Source organism: Primulina huaijiensis, chromosome 3 (genome assembly GCF_012295235.1).
Source record: "Primulina huaijiensis isolate GDHJ02 chromosome 3, ASM1229523v2, whole genome shotgun sequence".
Taxonomy (NCBI): Eukaryota; Viridiplantae; Streptophyta; class Magnoliopsida; order Lamiales; family Gesneriaceae; genus Primulina; species Primulina huaijiensis.
This window is the reverse complement of record NC_133308.1, coordinates 29,109,886-29,130,294: the sequence shown is the minus strand read 5'-3', so window position 1 is coordinate 29,130,294 and position 20,409 is coordinate 29,109,886. Positions and strand designations below refer to the sequence as shown.

The window sequence follows — 20,409 nt, the reverse complement described above, 5'->3', positions numbered from 1 at the left end:
GATGAGTGGTAACTAGAATTTCAGAAAGCTTTGCTGTGTTTCACAAGGTTTCCGGAGTTTAAGTCACTTCGACCACACGTTTTAAACATATACTTAGTTAAACATTGTAATCGATCAATTATTTCGTCCTAAGCAGTCGATCTTTCAAAACTTCGATTCTTGATTCGAGTTGCAACGCTACAACCATGGCTTGTTTTCGTTATATCGTCAATTTCTTCGAAACTAAGTTCTCGGTTTTCGATCTAATGAAAATGTACAAGAAAAATCACCACCATTAAATTTAATTCATTCAATCAAGCTTGCATCAGAGGGAATAAAAATAAGAAGAATTACTAAGATAATGACAATTCTGTCATCTTATATGTGAAAAAGGCCACTTCTTGCATACTTGACGAAACCCTTCATGCCTTAATTTGACAAAAGTTTCGCACGTTACGTATGGATAATTGATTCTAAACCACACGTGACTTTACCTTTCTTAAACAACAAAAACGATATTATCTTGCTTCACTACACAGCCATTTTCTTGGCTAGGAGAAAAGATGTATACACATCCACAGATTCACCACCTTTGATTTGTCCTAAGCAGATTTCAAGAAAATGGGGAGCTATGCATTGGCCCTCTCCCCTTCTAAGCCATTCATCAAATCTTTAAGCCAATTACCATTTAAAAAATTCAACTGCAGATTTGGAACAATTTTTCACGCAAGCTTTCTGAAATCAACGCCCCATTTATCTAATGCCAATAATCTCTCCTTCCCTTCAAGTTCACTTCCGAACGATTGTAGTAATGCATATAAATTGGCTAGCCAAAGGTTGTATGAGTTTAAAGTCAGATCAGCAGCAGAAGGCATGAATGAGGGTATGAGTACTGATGAAAAGTTACAAACATTGCAGCTTGGATGCATGTTCGCAATCTGGTATCTATTAAACATATACTTCAACATCTACAACAAACAGGTCCCTTTTCTTTTCTGCATTTCTCTGTTTCTGGATTATTAAGTGTTGGAGTACCGTTTTCTCGTGGCAAGAAGTTTAAAAAATTTTGATCACCTATTAAAGTCCACGATCGGAGTTCTCCTGCTATTTCTAGCCGCGGAACTGTTAGTCTTTGCCTCAGTAAATCATAAATGATATTTGGATTTTGATTGTTAATCTATGTGCGCATGAAGTTTAAACTTTTAACCAACTATAATATATTGATATTAGATTCTTGAAGCTTAGGTTTTGAAGGTTTATCCATTCCCTGCGACGGTAACAGCATTTCAGTTTGGTTGTGGAACAGTGCTCATATTTCTGATGTGGGCACTAAAACTCCATCCAACACCAAAACTAAGCCGGTCTCAGGTACGTATTCTGCATCTCAATTTTATGTTTTAATTGCGCAACATTTGGCTGTTGTTTTCTCAACCTTCATGCTTATTATGAACATCATTTGTCTAGCTTGGACCAATATTTCTACTGGCTCTTGGACACACAGCAGGAAATCTTTTAACAAATATAAGTATCGGAACTGTCACTGTTTCGTTCACACACACGATCAAAGCAATGGAACCTTTCTTCACAGTGGTGCTTGCTGCCCTGTTTCTTGGAGAGGTAAACGTGCCATTTTTTGTTGCCCGTACCATTGAATTTGAATCTCTCTTCAGCTGGGAAAATGTTAATGTGGATTGTAATCTGAAATAACAAGGGATACATTGAGCAAGTAGCTTCTTGGTAGAAGGGCTTTTAGTTATATGTCGAGACATCACATTGTTTTGCCTCATAGTTTTCCTTCCTTAAGAATCGGCAGTTTTATATCATTTGAAGTTATTTGACTCTCAGTTTGATCACACAGAGTCCCTCTATATGGGTTATTGCTTCTCTTGTTCCAGTTGTTGGTGGCGTGGCTTTAGCATCGTTCACTGAGGCCTCTTTCAACTGGTATGATTGTATGAATCTCTTCAAAGCTGTGGATTGGTTTATTATTTTTCAACATTCATTTGTTGCCTGATGATGATGTATTATATATTAACAGGATAGGTTTTAACAGCGCAATGGCTTCAAACCTTACAAATCAAACACGAAATGTCTTCAGTAAAAAACTAATGGTTAAAATGGAGGTAAGTTATATTATATTTATCACAACTTTTGCTCCCATGTTCTTTGGTGAAAAAGTTTCCAAATCTTCTTGGTTGATTTTGACAGGGAACCCTGGATAACATTAATCTGTTCTCTATCATAACAATCATCTCATTTTTACTTCTGGCACCTGCTGCAATACTCCAGGATGGTTTCAAGTTTAGTCCTTCATACTTGCAATATGCTGTAAGAACCACACACATTAACACACATATATGTATCGAAGAAAAAATCGATGTTCTTAAATATAAAAAATTCCCTTATTTCTTAAATTTATTTTATTTTGCTTAATCATCTTTATTTATACAGGCAAGTCAAGGTTTGAACGTTAGAGAGTTGTATATAAGGTCTTTTTTATCTGGTTTCTGCTTCCACGCGTATCAACAGGTGAACTCTCACACAAAACTAAATATTGGCCCGCAAATCTTAATCATCTTCTGCATGTTATTATTAACGAAATTTTAATTTGTGAGCAGGTTTCTTACATGATATTACAAATGGTATCACCGGTAACTCATGCAGTAGGAAACTGTGTAAAGAGGGTAGTGGTGATTGTGTCTTCAATAATCTTTTTCCGAACGCTTGTCTCGCCTATAAATGCATTGGGGACTGGTTTAGCTCTGGCTGGAGTTTGCTTGTATTCAAGAGCAAAGAGAATCAAACCAAAAGATGAATGACTAACACTATTGCATACATTGGTGTAGAAAGGCAAAATGAAGTGATAATTATTAAGATTTGGAGCTCTTAGATGATGAAGTGACTTTGAGCTTGAATTTAGGGGTCGATTTGAAACTCTACACTTGGATATTCATGTATATTCCCAAAAAGATTCATTTCAGGAAAAAAAGAAAAGAAGTATGGAGATTGTTAGTATCGACTAGGTACAGCGGAAATGGTGTTTGAAAGAAGGAAAAAACTGAAAAACTTGTATTTATGAATCTTTTGTTCAAGATCCAAAGAGTGTAATAGATAATTCTTGAAACATTCTTTAATCAAACTGAACACTGACAGTTTAGATTAATTTCGGCTATTAGAATAAAAGGAAACACCAAGATGGTTAACTGATTAATTTTTGCAAATCTTTAAAGATATAAAGCCAAGTGTTGTCACCTATAGAGTCAGTACAGACTACAGAGATGGAAGTAACAATACTGGACCAGTAAATACACAAAATATAATCTACGTACGTCCAATACAAGTAGCAGTTATAAGCCGCCACTACATGCTATATTTGCAACTATTAGGAATGATTACGTGCGATGCACGTAGGTGACTAATAATAAAAAATATAATAACGAGATTTATATAGTTTTTAAAATCGTTTGAATAACATCTTGTTTATAAGTATTTATTAATCTAAATATATCAAAACACAATACATAAAAATACATGATGACGATAAATCAAATATATTCATTTATTTATATAACATTTTTCATTTCGCATGATTATAACATAATTACAGCTCTATCAAATTAACAAAGATATTTTTCATCCAAATATTATTCACAATGGAAAAACAATAAAAATATAATTAATAGAATAGTGAATATTACTAAAACAAAAAGCACAATATATTTAAATGAAGTGCATATAACGATTGTCAAATAAAATTCTCTTAATTAACTAAATTATCATAATGATGTTAAAATAAAACCCCTAAACTTGTTATTAAGTTAAATATCAATTTTATTTTTTCTAACTTTTAACTCCTTGCGAATTTAGTAAACTTTCTTCTTTTTTAGAATATATATTATACATAGTTAATATATATCAGAATGGATCATCTGAAAATTAATATTGATGATTAATAATTTTATGTTAAATAAAATTTTAAAATAATATCAATCAAATAAATATGTGTAGTAAAACACATATACGTAACATTCAGTTTATATATATCATATATAAAAAATTTAATTTCTAAAAAATGATAATAAATTAGCATTGTAATTCAAATTTATTATAAGGATTATCTTAATTAAAATCAATATAAGGATTATGTGATAAATTTAATACAAAAGTATAAAGTAATTTTCATTCTTTTTAATTTCTCATTAATATCTTTTTCTATGAATAAAGTTGAAATAACTCAAAATAATTAAATTATATTACAAATAAAATATTAGAAAAATTTGCAAAAGAGCATATAGAATCTACATGGTCTCAATGTCCATTTTCATTGGAAAAGTACCATCACAATGACATGTTTTCAATGACACATATAGAAAAGTGTAAGTTTGATATGTGTATTAAGACATTAATTAAATATCACAATTTATGAAATTAAAAATAAATAAAGTATCATATTAATGTTTTTGTAATATTTGTCGTTGATTCAACTAAAATAATGAAATAAAGTTATTTTTATTTTCAATATCAATCTTTATATAAGAAAATTGAAACGTCACCTAAATAAATAAATGAAACATTAATTAAGTAATGGTGTGTAAAAGTGTAACTAAAAAAATGCAGAAATCAAACTCATATATTTATAGATATATAGATATATAGATTTGCTAACTTTTAACCTCTTGAGAATTTTGTTTAACTTTCTCTGTTTTTTAGAAATCATATTATACATCATTAATTTTTTATCAGAATTGATAATTTGTAAATTAATATTGATGATTAATAATTTTATGTTAAATAAAATTTTAAAATAATATCAATCAAATAAATATGTGTAGTAAAACAAATATATAAATAAAATAATAAGTAATACAAAGTTAAAAAATATCATAATTAAAAAATTAATAAAGTAACGGTGAGTGAAAAGTTAGCTAAGTAAAACATTAATGAAGTAATGATGAATGAAAGAGCGACTAAGAAAATTAACAATTCAAACTCATATCTCACTTAAATAAAGAAATAATTAAAAAATTAATAAAGTAACGGTGAGTGAAAAGGTAGCTAAGTAAAACATTAATGAAGTAATGATCAGTGAAAGGGTAACTAAGTAAATCCACAATTCAAACTAATGGTGAGTAAAAGGATAATTAAGTAAAACATTAATGAAGTAATGATGAGTGAAAGGGTAACTAAGTAAATCCACAATTCAAACTCATATATTTATAGATAGTATAAATATAAAGTTTTCTTGTTATGATAATTTGTGCTTGTGACAACTCTTTCAAAATTCGGCACGAATTTAATTTAATCGAACTCAAGTCAAATTTAAGTAGTTCGAGTTTTTATTCTATATATACATAGAGTTATGTATCATATTAAATGATAAAATGACTCAATTTTATTTTCGGAGTTTTTTGAGTTCGAACTTAATAACTCTATATGCATACAAGTCGAGCTTCAATATGAAATTTATGACTCGATCAAGTTCAAGTTCGAGCAAGGAAAACTAAAATCAAGTCGACCTCAACTACACCCCTGACCAAGAGTTTAAGACTATATAATTTATTTTAATTGAGTATTAAAATAAATTATAATAAAAATTCTATACATGCTTGGCCGTCACCAAAGAATCAATACAACATTATTTTCCCCAGTGTTGAATGTACAAACACGGATTTAAAAATCAATCGAGGAAACGGTACATGAAAACCCACCAGACAGCGACTCCACAAACATAAAAACTTGCATATTTCACACGAATACTTGTGCAACGGAAACATATTTAACATAAAGCAAATTACACAATTAATTCAATCCCAGATTGGAGGTAAAACGTTGACATAATAGGAACTATTAACAAGATCGAAGAAAACAAGTCCTGCATCAGATTGGCCAATTAGCCTAGAGAACAAGGGAAACAAAAGAATCGAACATCCAGTCGAGGTTAATCACTACAAGTCAGTACAATCGGGGTTTCGAATTAGATTAGAATAACACCACCAAGCACAAATCAGCTACAAGTATACACCAGCATCTTTAGGAAGTTCAGGCACCGAGGAAGAACGGATACTGCTTCCGAGCATGCTCAGGTATCAGTTTGGAAAGTTGTTCTGGAGATGCTCCTTTCAACTCTGTCAATAAAGAGAACTTGACTCAAAATATGAAGTGGCCAGAACAATAAAAACAAAGGTGCAAAGGTTTTGAAGAATTAACCTTGGGGTTTGAAGTTGAAGAGAGGAGGTAATGAACGACCATTGGGAAGACGCGTATTGGATTCACGGAGTTCGTTGAAAAACGGGTGGATACAAGCTTCCAACTGCAAAAACAAGTGAAAATATCCATCTAAGGGTCTAAAAGCACTTGGTGTATCAAAAAAGAAAGATGTGACAAAGGAAATAAATTATGCATCAAGAAGTCGGAGATACTTACGGCAGTGCACCTTAAGTTTGGAGAGTATTGAAGAAGTCTCGACACGAGATCTACAGCTTCAGGAGGCATCCGTTTGTGGAAAATCTGCAGGCAACAAAAACTAAATACAAACTACATATAGACAAAAATGATTATAAGAACTGGGCATGATAGCCTGGAGACAGATTCTAACCTTGTGCCATGGATGAGCCTTGATTTGGGGAAATTTGAACTCGGTGTAGTTTGGATTCATGCATTTTATTTCCTCACGCGTCGGTGTTCCAAGTACCTTTCATAGAAAGATAATCAAATCAGACTGCCATTAAATTTATGATCCTCAGAGGATGAAGAGAATTAGAGAAATATAGCATAAATATGTTAAGAGAATTAGAGAAATATAGTATAAATATGATCATACCAAGATAGTAGATTCGCTTTTACCTTGATAATTTCCACAAGCTGATCAACTCCACTCTCCCCGGGAAAGATGGGCTGCATTATAGATCAACAAGCGATCAAAATACAGAAGCCATAAACCAATATCATCAAAATGGTACATCATGCCACATATATAAGTTTTAACAAAAATGTGAGACTTCATAAGAACCTGTCCAAGAAGAAGTTCAGCAAGAACGCAACCCACAGACCAGATATCAATAGCACTAGAGTACTCAGTGGCACCAAATATCAGTTCTGGAGCACGATAGTACCGAGAACATATATAAGAAATATTTGGCTCGCCTTTCACCTGTCAAATAAGATATAAAAAGTTTAGAGCATAGAATCATTTATTGCCATGGATGCTTGTCCAGCCAGTAAGAGCAGCACTATCAAGGAGGAGATTAGATAAACGTACCAAAACTTTTGCACTTCCAAAATCACAAAGTTTCAGCTGATGGGTATGGGGATTGACCTACAAACAACATATTTAATAGATCACAACAACTGAACCACAATGACCAGAGACATTTATATTCAAGCGCGTACCAAAAGGTTTTGAGGTTTGATGTCCCTGTGGCAGACTCCTATTCCATGGATGTATGACAAAGCTCTAAAAATCTGTGCATCCCAAAAAACAAGAAGGAATTAGCCACCTGAGGTGCAGCAACTAAATCATTCACAAGATTCATCGCGATAGATTCACTTTACTAACTGCTCAACCAACGGATTTTTCTTTGAAGAATAAACCTCATCAATCCACATTTACCTCTCAAAACAATCCCAGTTGCACGATAGATAACAACATAAATCCAAGACAATGCTAATATATTTTTTTTGATAGGAAACTAAAAAGACAATGCTAATAAAAATTAGATAAAATATTCCAACATTGGTTTCAAATAACTAGATGTGTGAAAATATGTCTACAAACGCCACCAAATTCAATTACCATTACAAAGAAACTACTTAAGAAGTTGGACAAATTTTAAGCATCACAGCCTATCCAAGCTTCCTGACCTGATACGTATAGAGCTTGACATAGATCATTGGCATTCGTTGGTTCGCCTTGTGGTAATGTCTAGCAACTCGGTAGAGTGTCTCAGGAACATATTCAAGAACTAAATTGAGGTAAAGATCATCCTTGTCGGTGGTTGAAAAGAAGCAGTGTTTAAGTGAAATAACATTGGGGTGATCCAGAAGGCGCATCGTTTGCAATTCACGATTTTTGTATCTTTTATCCTGCAAAACTTTTTTGATTGCGACCATTTCACCAGTTTCTAGATGCTTTGCCTGCGATGAAATAAGCACATTTACAAAAAAATATTCTGCTTTGTGGATATAATAACTTTAAAAGAAAGATTTCAAGTCTTGTTGCACAGACTGTACAAGTATTAATTCTTTTTTCCACAACCTCAAAAAATAATAAAAAAATTGAATCCCGGCACCCCGCCAGTGACCATTATAATATACTATGTAATGCATAAAAAATCACCTGAAATACAATCCCAAATGATCCTTGTCCCACAACTCGCTCCGCCATATAACTTACAGTCTGATCAAACAAGATAGATGCAGTGAACAATTTATTCTAAGACAGCTCGAAGCAAGATGATAATGACTGACAGGAAAATTAGATGTAATGTTCTATCTAGTTACCTCAAAATTCCTGATGTTATATCTAATTATCTTGAAATTTTAGGCGGCCATGCAGAAACTAATAAATAATGGAAGACGCCACTACTCGGAATATTCTACCATTCTACCTGCTTGGGCTGGCCATTTTTACCACCGATAGTCGTCACAATTATGCGTCCTGTTTCGGTCCCATTTCCATCCACCACGGTTGCTTCCATTTCCTGCAACCATAATCAATAAACAAACACAAATTATGCTGCCATCAGGTAAAATGTGCACACAATAGCAAATTAAGCACAAAGGCCCCCACAAAAGGCTACCTTCTCCACCTTCTCATCCTTGATCTTCATTTCATTGATTTCCTCCGGAAGTTTGTCCACAAGCATCGCACCACACTTTGGCTTTTCACAAACAACACCACCTGCTTCCATACTCGACAACGCGATGACTAAAAATCTCTATTCTAACGAGCTAAACAAGTAAACCTTCAGCTTCCAAAAACTTAACAACCTAACAAAAGGTAAAAGAAAAAGATTAAACAAGCCAGAAACAACCATTACAAATCAATAATTCAGTATTGATATACTAAAATACGAAACATTCAAAACTATGAAGAAGAAAACAAACACAAGATCTCTATCAGCGGATCTAAGAAGAAAAACGCAGCTAAACTTCCTATAAAAAAAACATAAAAATGGAAGGGGGGGAAAACGAGGCAGCATCACAAAACTTTTATACAACTGTACAAATAAAACACACCTGCATCAACAGAGCCACATTTCGCGACTTCCAAGCTTGAATTCAACGTACAGCTGGTGCTAAGAACGAACGAAACCCTAGGAAATTTCAGAGAAATTGGGAATAAGAAAAGGCAAAAAGTGGAGAAAGAGGGGAGTGCTTGAAAGTGTCAAAAGCTTTGACCGAGGAAGGAAAAATGTCTTTTACTCTTTCCAAGTATATCTATCTGTCTCTCTCTTAGGGCACTCTGTCTGGTAATAAGAGAAGTAATCTGGCGGAACCCAAATGGTTTTGTCAAATCCAGTTGATAGGAAGTTCCCGGGTCCGGAAAGTTGCGCTGGACAGACACTTGTTGAGTTGTAATTGGATGACAGATTGACATTTGTTTGACCAGACACAGCACGATGATCTGGTGGAAATGGTCCTTTGCGTGGGGCCCGTTTCTTGGGCCGATTGAAAATTTTTTGGCCTTGAGCCATCCCAATAAGCATTTTTGTGTAGAATTCAGCCTGTTTGTTGCAATCTGTATTTGCCACAGTTTCAAAAAATGTTGTCAAGTTGAACGAGCTTTATAATTAATCATTGAGAAATTTTTATTTCATAATTTCTTAAAAGAATTCATAAGCTGTTGGAAAAAATTGTTTGAATATTTTTTAATTCACACTTTAAATTTTTTGTTAATTAAATTTTAATTCACTTAGATATGTATTTTGTACTCAAGATACGATCACGAAGTTTTTGTGAATTAAAAAAACCAGATTCCAAAATATGTCAAAAGATATTTCTTATGCTATGTTAATAGAATCATGTCAATTTTTTTATAATTATTATAATAAAAAGATTTTACAATGCCTGATATCAACATATTTAAATAAAGATTTTACAATGCCTGATATCAACATATTTAAATTCTACTCTCATGCCAACCAAACGTCATGATATTTTATTAAAGTAAGATGTTAAAGCTTATGACCTGCTAAAACAAATCTAAATGCGTATACGATATTCTAAATAAATTCGGTCGAGGATCCCATTAATTGCATAATTCTATTTAAACAATAAATTATCGTAAATTCCATTACAAATTTGAGTGTATCAAATGTAGCTCAAGTCAAATGGGTAAGAAGCCCAAAGAAACATCACTCTGATATGTTATATGACAAGATAATCAAAGAAATCCGGTGAAGATTAACCATTTTGAAATGTGCGTTTTCGTAGCTTGATCCCGGAGGTGTTCTTCAAATCAGATATGAAAATATCAATGCTATGTAATCATCGAAATATGGATTTATTAAAAGTTCGATTTCATGAAGTTTCCAAACATGGATCGATAGACCATTACTCTATTCCCTCGTGTGATATAGTCGGTCTGTTTAGCTCATGCCTAGCTCCATAGCTGCCTAACCTAGCTCCATAGCTGCCTAACCGCATTCCTTCAGCTGCTTCAGGAATGCTTGGCTCGTTAGCTTTAGTTCTAATTCCTGAGTATAGCTCGTGTTTTAGAAAAAAACGAGGCAAAAACAGTACGATGCAATTCGATCAGGGTGGTTAATAAAAAAAAATCATCACCCCTAGTTTTAACACACAAAAATCACCTGATAAAACAAACAATGAGAACAAATAACAAAATATAATATTATCCAATTGAAAATCATTATTGATAAGTATGATTGATATGACTTTGTTCTCCTTTTCCCTTTAGTTTCTTTATCAGATACAGTGAGAGAACTGGAACTTAAATTCAAACTTGCACAAGAAATTTAGTTTACAGAAACTGTACTTAAATTCACATCAATATTCATCACTGATCTAACATGGTATGATGTAACACACTTTCTTCTCTTCTGACTTCATTGGTGGACCCTTTGTTCATGAGAGTAAACTTTATGCTAAACTGAATGTTCTTACAAGTTCAACAAGTGCCGGAAATCTCATTTTGTCGAGTAAAAAACTTTATGATTCCATACACACGATTCAATTGCGAGTAATGACACTTGCAATTTCTGCTTCTTCGCCCTTCGTTTTTTCCAAGCAAGTTTATTGACTTCAACAATGTGACAGAGGAACAGAGAATATTGCGATGATGAGAGTAATCAAGATTTTCCAAATCCAACAGCTTTCATCTTTCTTCTGCGTTTATCAATCTTTTCAGGACTTGGTGATCCAGTCCTCTCCTCATAACTCTTTTCCATGGCCTATTAAGAACAACGACAACAACTAATCAAGATGTTTCCATGAATCATTGTAAGAGTTACCCATAAAATATTTCTAGGCAAAAAAGACAGCCAGATTCTATCACACAATTAGATTATGATATACTATGATTGTAAGAATCACTTGCCTGTAAATCCACGCGAATGCTATCAAGAACTTCATCGCTCATCCTATCAAAAAATAGGATGCCCTGCATTTTGTTTCAAATTAGAACACTCCAACATGGAGCAAAATTCAGTTCCGCTCCTTTTCAGATTATATTTACAAGAGGTGCTAACCCTCGTTAATAATTTGAAAAAGTTCTGTTAATACCTGAAAATATCTCGACACCGACACAATATGCACATTAAAACAAGTTAATTTTCAATACTAGATCATGAATGACATATTATAGCGTAGGGTATCGAGCAATGTGAACAACAATGGTAAATTATCAAGACCTTGTTGCATTTGGACTGAACCATTTCATTTGTGAGAGAGATTTGGAAGAGACTCCAATAATCGATGGTTTGAAGTACTTTGTTTCTGTTTTGACTTGAAACATAATTAAAAATGAAGTTGAGGAATTTGAAACCGTGATTTGGATAATCGTCAAATAATTTAGTCAAGAAATAATATGCTTGATTTTTGTCCTTCCATCAAAGCAATATAAATACAAATTCGATAACAAATACCAGTAGATGATCATATTCGTGCTGGAAAACCCGCGCAGGAAGTCCTGTCAAATTAAGTTCAAATTCTGCACCTGTAATATCTTGCGCCTCGACTTTCAAAGAATCTGGTCTCTGAGGAGTAAGATAATACAAGTAAATAAATCGAGGAATTGTGGTTCGCATATATACTTCAGTATCAGATACCTCCACATCAGCGTAAATCCCTGGGAATGACAAACAACCCTCGTTATAGGGAACAATCTTTTTGGAATATCTAGTGATGCGTGGATTAACAAGAACAATCTCCTCTCCTTCACCACGTTCACCAAATGTATTAAACACCATAAGTTGAATATTTATCCCCACTTGTGGTGCAGAGAGTCCAATTCCATCAGTTCTGCAGGAAAAGAAGTCAACAAGTAACTCTGGGTAAAATAATAGAAAATTATCACAAGTCTGAGTACCACAATGCGAGCTGCCAAACTTTAAATAGACTCAAATTTCCAGACACTTTTCAAATCGATGTGTCCTAAAATAGAAATGAATGCATATTCCCATCCAAACAACTCGTCATGAATTTCAAAGCATCTCATCCACTGATCAACAAGCTTTCACAACATGAAGGAAAAAAAATAAAATCACCTGTACATTATATCAAACATCTCATCGACGATCTTTTTCAAATTCTCGTCGAAGGTCTTGACTCTCTTGTTCTTGACTCTCAAAAATGGCTCTGGATACTTCACAATTTTAAGAGGCCCCCCATACAATAAATCAGCCGCTATCCAAAAATCGCAAACAAAATGAGCTAGCAACATCGAATTTTTAAACCCAAACAAGTTGAGCTAATCAACGACTAAATGGAAGGAAAAAAGAAAATGTGTATAATGTGACTGATTACCAGAAGCAAATGCTTCTTCACGCGAGGATGAAAAGCTTCGCCGAGCCTGCGCAGTGATTAGCAGTTTGAGGGGGTTCTCATACTGGTTAAACGATAAAAGGAAATGTCTTCTGGAGGAAAAGGGTAGTATTTGGGTGAGGTTATTTGAATACGATAGAGCCGCTGAGCTGCGGTGGGAGGGGAAGCATGTCCGAGAGTTAACTACGGAGGAATGGAGATAAGTTGCACGAGCCATCAACCACATAGCAGCGGCAGTACAGGGGTTTTTCTTTTTTACCTATAAAAAACATAAAAATGATAGGGTCATATTACAACAAAATTTGCTAATCAAAGAAGAGTTACCCTAAGTTTAGGATATTCAAACAAAATTATTGATATATCAATCGGTTCTCAATTTATTTTGATAAATCAATCATTTTCACATTTTATATGGTGAATTATTAATTTACTAATTATATATGCTAGATGATTATTTAAAAAAGAACAATCAGAGTCATTATATCATTTATTATTTATTAGTCATCAATATTATCATTTAATCCATTTAGACCCAAATTTTGATGACTAAAATAAATATAAAATATAAATTATTATTTGTATTTACAATTATTTATGAAGATTATTATGATGTGCAAACGATATTTTTTGCAAGAAACATGATATAATTATATAAAACTATATTTTATTATTCTCTTGAATCCTAGCAAAAGATTTCCCATCTCCATTTATTTATATTTTATTTTAAAAATCTACAAAAATTTACTTTCAGCTACCCCCAATTTTAAAATGCAGTTATTTAAATTAAAGATTTATTTTTCTTAAAATAGAAATTGAAGGCATGTTTGTTTCTTCCCAAAAACTCCTATGACACTATCTCACGAGTTAATTTTGTGACATGAGTCTCATATCCGAATATGTTATAATTAATCCTCGTTTTTTAACAACACGATTTGTGCACTGTAAATAATAAATTCTATTATAAATAAAAAAAAATGTATTGTAAGACTATTAACAGCATGTGGCGCACGCCGTAAATATTAACATTTAACAGTATACATATAGCTCGCCGTTGAAATAACTATTTATGGCGTGCATTTTGCGCGGTAAATAACGAGTTCTATTATAAATAACAAAATTTATTGTAAGACTATTAACAGTGTGTGGCGCACGTTGTAAATATTAACCTTTAACAACATATATATAGCTCACCATTGAAATAATTATTTACGGTGTGCATTCTTCGCACGCCGTTGTTTGTATGAGCTATAATAATATTAACAATGCACATAGATGGACGCGCCACCAATACATCCATTGGCGACATGCTTTTAATATGTGTCGTCAATGCTCCGCCGCATAAAGTCTTTATAGTGGACCCCTTTATCCACAAAGCATTAACAATTAATATTTTTTTTATAAGTGAAATCAATTGATCTCGTTGCTTGCCCAATAAGATCAAGGCGGTGATGGGACAAAATAGCACAATCAATAACAAATGGAAGTTCCACTAAAAACACTACTACTACTAATAATAATAATAATAATAATAATAATAATAATAATAATAATATTACTGTGAAGGGTCAGCTTTTTTAAGCATTGGTTCCGTGTCATGTCTACATGGCCATTAATTAGCGACCAACTGACTACTATTTACGTTCGTTCTGCGCGTTCACTCCCTCATTTCGACTCTTCCGCGAAGCTTTCGAGAGGTAAACTCGAGTCTTCTCCTCTTTTTTTCTTTCATGTCATTTTCTCAATTTTTTTTCCTCTTTCGTTCAGTAAGTAAACCCTAGATCCGTATTAATTTCCATTATTACGTTCGCTTAAGACGTTTGAAAGGTGAAATTGTTTGTCGTGCGTTTATGAGTTCCCTCATTTGCGATCTATCTGTTGCGTCTCGCTATGTATGGTCTGATTCGTATTGTTTTTATTCGATCTGAGTGTCTGTCCGTATTTCAGCTAGATCTGTACAATTAAGCCATTTATTTGAATTGTTGACGCCATACACGTCGGTTTCTGGCTTGAATCACATATCGGATGACCAATTTTTACTCTTTATTCGGGACGTGTTTCCTGATTTATGATTGTTATTATTAGAATTTCGTGGATTAATCTGTTAGATGATCTTGGAGGTTATGCTTTGATTCTGTTTGAATTTGTATATGCTTTTTTGGATAGCTGGTTTTGTATGTAGTTATTGCTGTTTCGAAACTCTTTTAAGCTCATTTAGCCCCTCAAGAGTTACTGATAAACACCTGATTTGCAATGACAATGGTTCTGGTTTAATTCTTATGTAAAGTTATCAATTGTTTTATTGGAGACGAGTGTGAATCACTTGTGTGTTAATAACTGTGCTTGCTAAAACACTCCATGGTTCTGGTTGTGTTCCAGATTGTCTTTTTCGGTGGTTATCAAATTTTCTTACTTGTCTGGAAGGAATAATTTTCACTTTTAGTGATCAGTGGGATAGGGCCGTTTGATGATCAAGCTTGACCGAATAGCATCTTATTCACCAACTGTGCAGAGTGATCAGTTTGCCGCCCGACAAAGATGGGACTTACATTCACCAAGCTGTTCACCAGGCTCTTTGCTAAGAAAGAGATGCGAATTCTGATGGTCGGTCTTGATGCTGCTGGTAAGACCACCATATTGTACAAGCTCAAGCTCGGGGAAATAGTTACTACAATCCCAACCATTGGTGAGTCCTTTTGCCCGGTTTTGGAAGTAGTACTCTGATTTCAACTCTATTTGTGTCTCTATGTATTTGCAGCTCGCACTAAACTGTATATTTTATTCTTGTGGTTCATTGTCTGCCGTCATGGGATTTTATTTGCTTTATGGTGATTCGTAGTATTTATGTTGTTACCTGACCTGTTTTTTTTCATCATTCAAGAAAGATGCCTCCTTGGTAGCATAGTTGTCTCTATGACTATTTCTTTGTACAGTTTCAGATGCATCTTCTTTTTATCCGTGATTAAATTGTCTTATGAGTAAATATCTGGTGGGTCAAGGAATTATGGTCTATAACATAAGTTAGATTCATTGAGCATTATTTATTTTATCTTGTGCAAAAGATAGTGCACCGGTTTCTGAAAGTTTTTATTTTAATTTAATCATCATCAACTTCCTGGATTGTTACTGATTATGAGTTTCTTGCTTCAAGGATTTAATGTTGAGACAGTGGAATACAAAAACATTAGCTTCACTGTCTGGGATGTTGGTGGTCAGGACAAGGTAAGCTTCTTCTTATGTTGTTGCAAATATGAAATTGCTGTAAACTATGTTCTGTAAATGTGTTGAGCTTTCCCTTTTTTTGGAAGTCTTGTAAATAGTGTTTTTAAAATACTAGTGGCATATGAGACTTTGGATGCTCCTCAGTTTGAAAATAAATTTTTTTTTGGACCTATATCCAGGAAGTTTTTTCATCTAGTTTTTATCTCCAAATTGGTCAGTGTTTGTCTGTTTGTTTGATATTCTTTATTGTTCTCTTTTAAAGGCAGCTTGATGCCATTTGTTGTATGCATATTTAATCATCTCTAGCCAACTATTAATTTATGTATGTCTTAACTGGTTAACTCTATCTTTTCTTTCAGATTCGTCCTTTGTGGAGGCACTACTTCCAAAATACTCAGGGTCTTATCTTTGTGGTTGATAGCAATGATAGGGATCGAGTTGTCGAAGCAAGGGATGAACTGCATAGGATGTTGAATGAGGTCTGTCACCTCTCCTTATATTATATTCTTGATTTCATTGTTGCTGTCAATTAGCCTATGGAAGCCTTTCTAGTTTCGATAATTCCTTTTTATCGACAAATGATGTTTTTTTCATCGTATGGCTATTGCTGCTATACGAATTGGTTTTTGCTCTTCTATTTTTCTTCTGAAACTGCATTAATGATTTATCCACAGAAACTCTATAGCTTTTGATGAATTCGTGTTCTTGTTTCTAATATGTATTATTGGTTACTCATTTTTGTTGTGTCAGGATGAGTTGAGAGATGCTGTCTTGCTGGTATTTGCAAATAAGCAAGATCTTCCCAATGCAATGAATGCCGCAGAGATCACTGATAAGCTGGGTCTGCATTCTCTCCGTCAACGCCATTGGTAGGCAGTAGGCTTGTCTTACAAGTTTGATTTGTCATCAGTAATCAGGACTTCCGTTCCATGACTTTGCGCATTAAAAATTGCTCAAGTTCAAGTGAAATTACTAGCAGCACATAACCAGAATGCAGAGAGTATTGTTGGCCTTATTTATTTGTAGAAACTGAGAATTTTTCTTGTATTCCTTTTATATATTGTCACCAATTTGATGTTTTATACTAAATGAGATATATCTCCTGACAGGTATATTCAGAGCACATGTGCAACCTCTGGGGAGGGTCTCTATGAAGGACTTGATTGGCTTTCTAGCAACATTGCTAGCAAGGTATTTCTTGCACATAAACTTTTTTGCTCCAAAAAACTATTATGAGTTAGAGATTATACCTTATCAATTGCAAAATTTATCTGTAATAAGAGATGCCCTTGCACCGCACCCTCCCGTCGTTTGTCCCAGGGTTCTTGTGCTTCTGAACTTATCTGCAAAATTAAATGACTTTCAGGTCTCATTGCTTCAATAACTAACTGCCGCCTTGGTTTTTATTTTCATCTACAATTCTCTATTTTGCAGGCATAACGTGGAGGGTTTTATGTTGATGGTTGATTTGATTTGATTCGTAAACTGGCGTCTGGGCATTTTGCGGACTTGGCAACATTAGAGGAACATCTTATAATATTTGTCTTCGGTTTATTGTAGTGATGTGATTCTGTTGATTTGCTATTTTTATGCTGTGCTATTCCTCCAACAGCGTAGACTGTAAAAGCTTTTGATCCATTTAACTCTTTCTTAACTGCCATTCTTAAAATCAATTGATATTTGATATTTTTTGTGATCGTGATTCGTCCATTCTTTCTGCTGAAAAATGGTTATTGGCTTTGTTCTCCTTATATTTATCCAATTAAGCTTGCCAAGTAAATCATTTCAAATTTATTTTAATATGTTTTATTTATCTACACGTGGGGGAGGAACTGAAATAATATCTTGGGACGAACAAAGTATGACACCATAAAGTTTACTTTTTACCGTACCGGTTTTCTAACCGTGACAGTAATTATACACTTTATTTTGAAACATGACATCCGCTACTTTCAAATTACACTCAATTTATAAACTTTACCACAATTAGATTGGATTTGAAATTCATTTAAGTAAATCAATGAAATAAAATCAATGGATTCGAATTCCATTATCTGAAATTATCTATCCAAGCATAATTTTGATATATTGAATGTGGAAGAATAGATATTTGATCGTCGGTGTGCATTTACTTCACCAAGAACAATATATTGTGCACTCATGGTTACAGCTTATATTTATTAAATCAAGATATTTTCCGATCCATTTATGGTCTTTAGTTCAATTAAAACAATGTATTATTAACAGCTTATAACTCGACAAATTTGACAACACTCTGTTTCACCAGCGTGATACAGCTATTTCTTACCAAATTACTAAAAATTGTCTTAAAAAAACCCTTTTGTTAATTTGTGAATCAATTATTAATTAATACATAAAAATAAAAAATATCAGCCAGGTCTTTTGTGACTATACGTTTGCTCTGATGTCAGCTAATTTGGCAAAGGAAATAGCATTACAAAACTCGTCTTACTTCAAGCAACACTAAGGATTGAGCTGGGCTGTTTTCATCTAAGTCTTCAGTTAGGTAGCCGAGTTGACACTTACATCTATTCAATAGTTTTGCACTACATTGGATATGCATGACATATATTAATATGGTAAATATATATTTTTTAAATCGTACAACAACATAAGTTATATTTTTTTTATTGCAAATCATTGATATTTTGATCAAAATTAAAAAATTTCATCCTCCAAATATAAAAATTATACAATTTAAAAGATATTGTAATTACCCTTTTTTCTTTTTATTGTTACATATGGGTACCTAAAAAGACCGACCTTAACAATGATAGAATCAAAGTTAGGTTTTTGCTCAGGATCATAAAAAAAAAAAAAAAAAACTCAAATTCCTGCCCACCAAGTACACTAATTAACACCAAGCGATTAAAATGCTCCAAAAAAATGATGGAAAAATACGAAAAAATGATGGAAAAATACGAAAAAAACACTCGCTACACTCCGAGCAGATAGACAATCTTTTACAAATGCAAAAAAGAAATTGATATACGAAAAATAAAAGATCGGTTTTTCTTTTTGAAAAAAAAAATTTAATATTATTGTTTGTGATATATACAGTAGTGAGAACATGTAGATAGGTTGGGTGGAGAAGAAATTTAATTTTCAGTAACAATTAACTTATTATCCAAATAATAATTTGTTTTCGAATTTTTAAAATTTTAGTATGAAATGTTCATTACCACGTCAAAATCTGTCAATAACACGTCATCATTTTCCATTGTCATATCATCACTATGATGAAAGAATGGTACTAAAATTGGAAAAAATACAAATTAGTGGATTAAGATCGTAAATGAAGCGGAAACAAAATAAAAAAATGAAAAGTATTTATATTACATGTAATTTTCTGTTAGAAATTAGGTATATTGTTATATAAAACCCAACTTAATCCATTTTTAAGCCACAAATAGAGTTGGGGTCAGGAACGTATGAAGTAACGTCATTTAACATTACAAGACAATCAATCCTCTAACTTTACAACACCACATTAATTAATCATTAGTTTAAGTCCACAGTCTAATTCAAAGGCATTCCATTTTTAGAAAGAGTGTGGAATCACTAAGTCAGAAAATTGATTTCTTAATTGAAATTAATTTACTAAAAATGGTACCATAATTATGCTCATGATTCTGTGTAGTCTTACTTAGTTACATTACATGTGGCAAACATTTGTAAAGGATAATATGTGGTTCTAGTTAATTACCCATTTTCAATAGTTTTTTTTTTAGTTTCGTTAATTTGATGCATGAATTATCACAATGTACATTAACATTAAAAAAAATTAGTTGATTTCAATTTTTTTGGGTGACAACTTAATAATTGCTTGATTAATCGTTACATCATAGGATATATGGGGGCATACTTTATTTATCATTTTTTATACTATCCCCATTATTTAAAATTTTAAATTAAAATCTCTAAAATTCTTAATTTAGGATTCGAATAATTTTACACGAAAAATACTTAATTAACATTTAAAAAATGTTACTGTTGGGTAAGTTACTTGTTTCGGCTAGGTAAAGTAATCAATATGTGATGTTTGAGCTGCTGTATGGTTTAAAAGCGATAATTACTCGGTCTTATATACATACAATTACACATATAAAAAAAACTAAAGTTTACACGAAACCAGTGTTTTATTACACATATCCGATGTTATTATTTATTATTAATTCAGTTATTTAT

The 20,409-nt window shown here is 32.9% G+C and overlaps 4 protein-coding genes across 11 annotated transcripts; 2 read left to right on the top strand and 2 right to left on the bottom strand.

Moving 5' to 3' along the window:
- Nucleotides 1–485: 485 nt before the first annotated feature.
- On the top strand, nt 486–3,118 carry LOC140974471 (phosphoenolpyruvate/phosphate translocator 2, chloroplastic-like). 3 transcript variants are annotated; one of them, XM_073437940.1, is made up of 8 exons: nt 486–960; nt 1,225–1,347; nt 1,444–1,596; nt 1,838–1,923; nt 2,018–2,102; nt 2,188–2,307; nt 2,431–2,508; nt 2,598–3,118. In XM_073437940.1, exons 1-8 carry the CDS (start codon nt 601–603, stop codon nt 2,796–2,798), a joined length of 1,206 nt encoding a protein of 401 aa, XP_073294041.1. In that variant the 5' UTR covers nt 486–600; the 3' UTR covers nt 2,799–3,118. The 3 variants fall into 3 exon arrangements, with proteins under 3 accessions (XP_073294041.1, XP_073294042.1, XP_073294043.1); XM_073437941.1 differs by having other exon boundaries at nt 678–920; XM_073437942.1 differs by having other exon boundaries at nt 821–960; nt 1,210–1,347.
- Nucleotides 3,119–5,837: 2,719 nt separating this feature from the next.
- LOC140974469 (shaggy-related protein kinase epsilon-like) lies at nt 5,838–9,429 on the bottom strand. Of its 3 annotated transcripts, none has more exons than XM_073437936.1 (13): nt 9,217–9,429; nt 8,778–8,967; nt 8,586–8,678; nt 8,315–8,374; nt 7,840–8,112; nt 7,369–7,440; nt 7,238–7,294; nt 6,989–7,129; nt 6,823–6,873; nt 6,575–6,670; nt 6,403–6,486; nt 6,187–6,289; nt 5,838–6,104 (listed from the first exon to the last, which is right to left on the bottom strand). In XM_073437936.1, the coding sequence occupies exons 2-13, from the start codon at nt 8,886–8,888 to the stop codon at nt 6,019–6,021; spliced, it is 1,227 nt and encodes a 408-aa protein (XP_073294037.1). In that variant the 5' UTR covers nt 8,889–8,967; nt 9,217–9,429; the 3' UTR covers nt 5,838–6,018. The 3 variants fall into 3 exon arrangements, with proteins under 3 accessions (XP_073294037.1, XP_073294039.1, XP_073294038.1); XM_073437938.1 differs by having other exon boundaries at nt 8,787–8,967; XM_073437937.1 differs by lacking the exon at nt 9,217–9,429 and adding an exon at nt 9,085–9,199.
- A 1,491-nt stretch (nt 9,430–10,920) lies between these two features.
- On the bottom strand, nt 10,921–13,232 carry LOC140974468 (peptide deformylase 1B, chloroplastic). 2 transcript variants are annotated; one of them, XM_073437934.1, is made up of 6 exons: nt 12,964–13,232; nt 12,705–12,843; nt 12,267–12,459; nt 12,084–12,194; nt 11,537–11,599; nt 10,921–11,390 (listed from the first exon to the last, which is right to left on the bottom strand). In XM_073437934.1, the coding sequence occupies exons 1-6, from the start codon at nt 13,205–13,207 to the stop codon at nt 11,289–11,291; spliced, it is 852 nt and encodes a 283-aa protein (XP_073294035.1). In that variant the 5' UTR covers nt 13,208–13,232; the 3' UTR covers nt 10,921–11,288. The 2 variants fall into 2 exon arrangements, with proteins under 2 accessions (XP_073294035.1, XP_073294034.1); XM_073437933.1 differs by having other exon boundaries at nt 12,084–12,459.
- Nucleotides 13,233–14,538: 1,306 nt separating this feature from the next.
- Nucleotides 14,539–17,896, top strand: LOC140974467 (ADP-ribosylation factor 1-like). 3 transcript variants are annotated; one of them, XM_073437930.1, is made up of 7 exons: nt 14,539–14,675; nt 15,491–15,664; nt 16,130–16,200; nt 16,560–16,679; nt 16,951–17,069; nt 17,310–17,391; nt 17,635–17,896. In XM_073437930.1, exons 2-7 carry the CDS (start codon nt 15,517–15,519, stop codon nt 17,638–17,640), a joined length of 546 nt encoding a protein of 181 aa, XP_073294031.1. In that variant the 5' UTR covers nt 14,539–14,675; nt 15,491–15,516; the 3' UTR covers nt 17,641–17,896. The 3 variants fall into 3 exon arrangements, with proteins under 3 accessions (XP_073294031.1, XP_073294033.1, XP_073294032.1); XM_073437932.1 differs by lacking the exon at nt 14,539–14,675 and adding an exon at nt 14,726–14,744; XM_073437931.1 differs by lacking the exon at nt 14,539–14,675 and adding an exon at nt 14,852–14,870.
- Nucleotides 17,897–20,409: the final 2,513 nt, after the last annotated feature.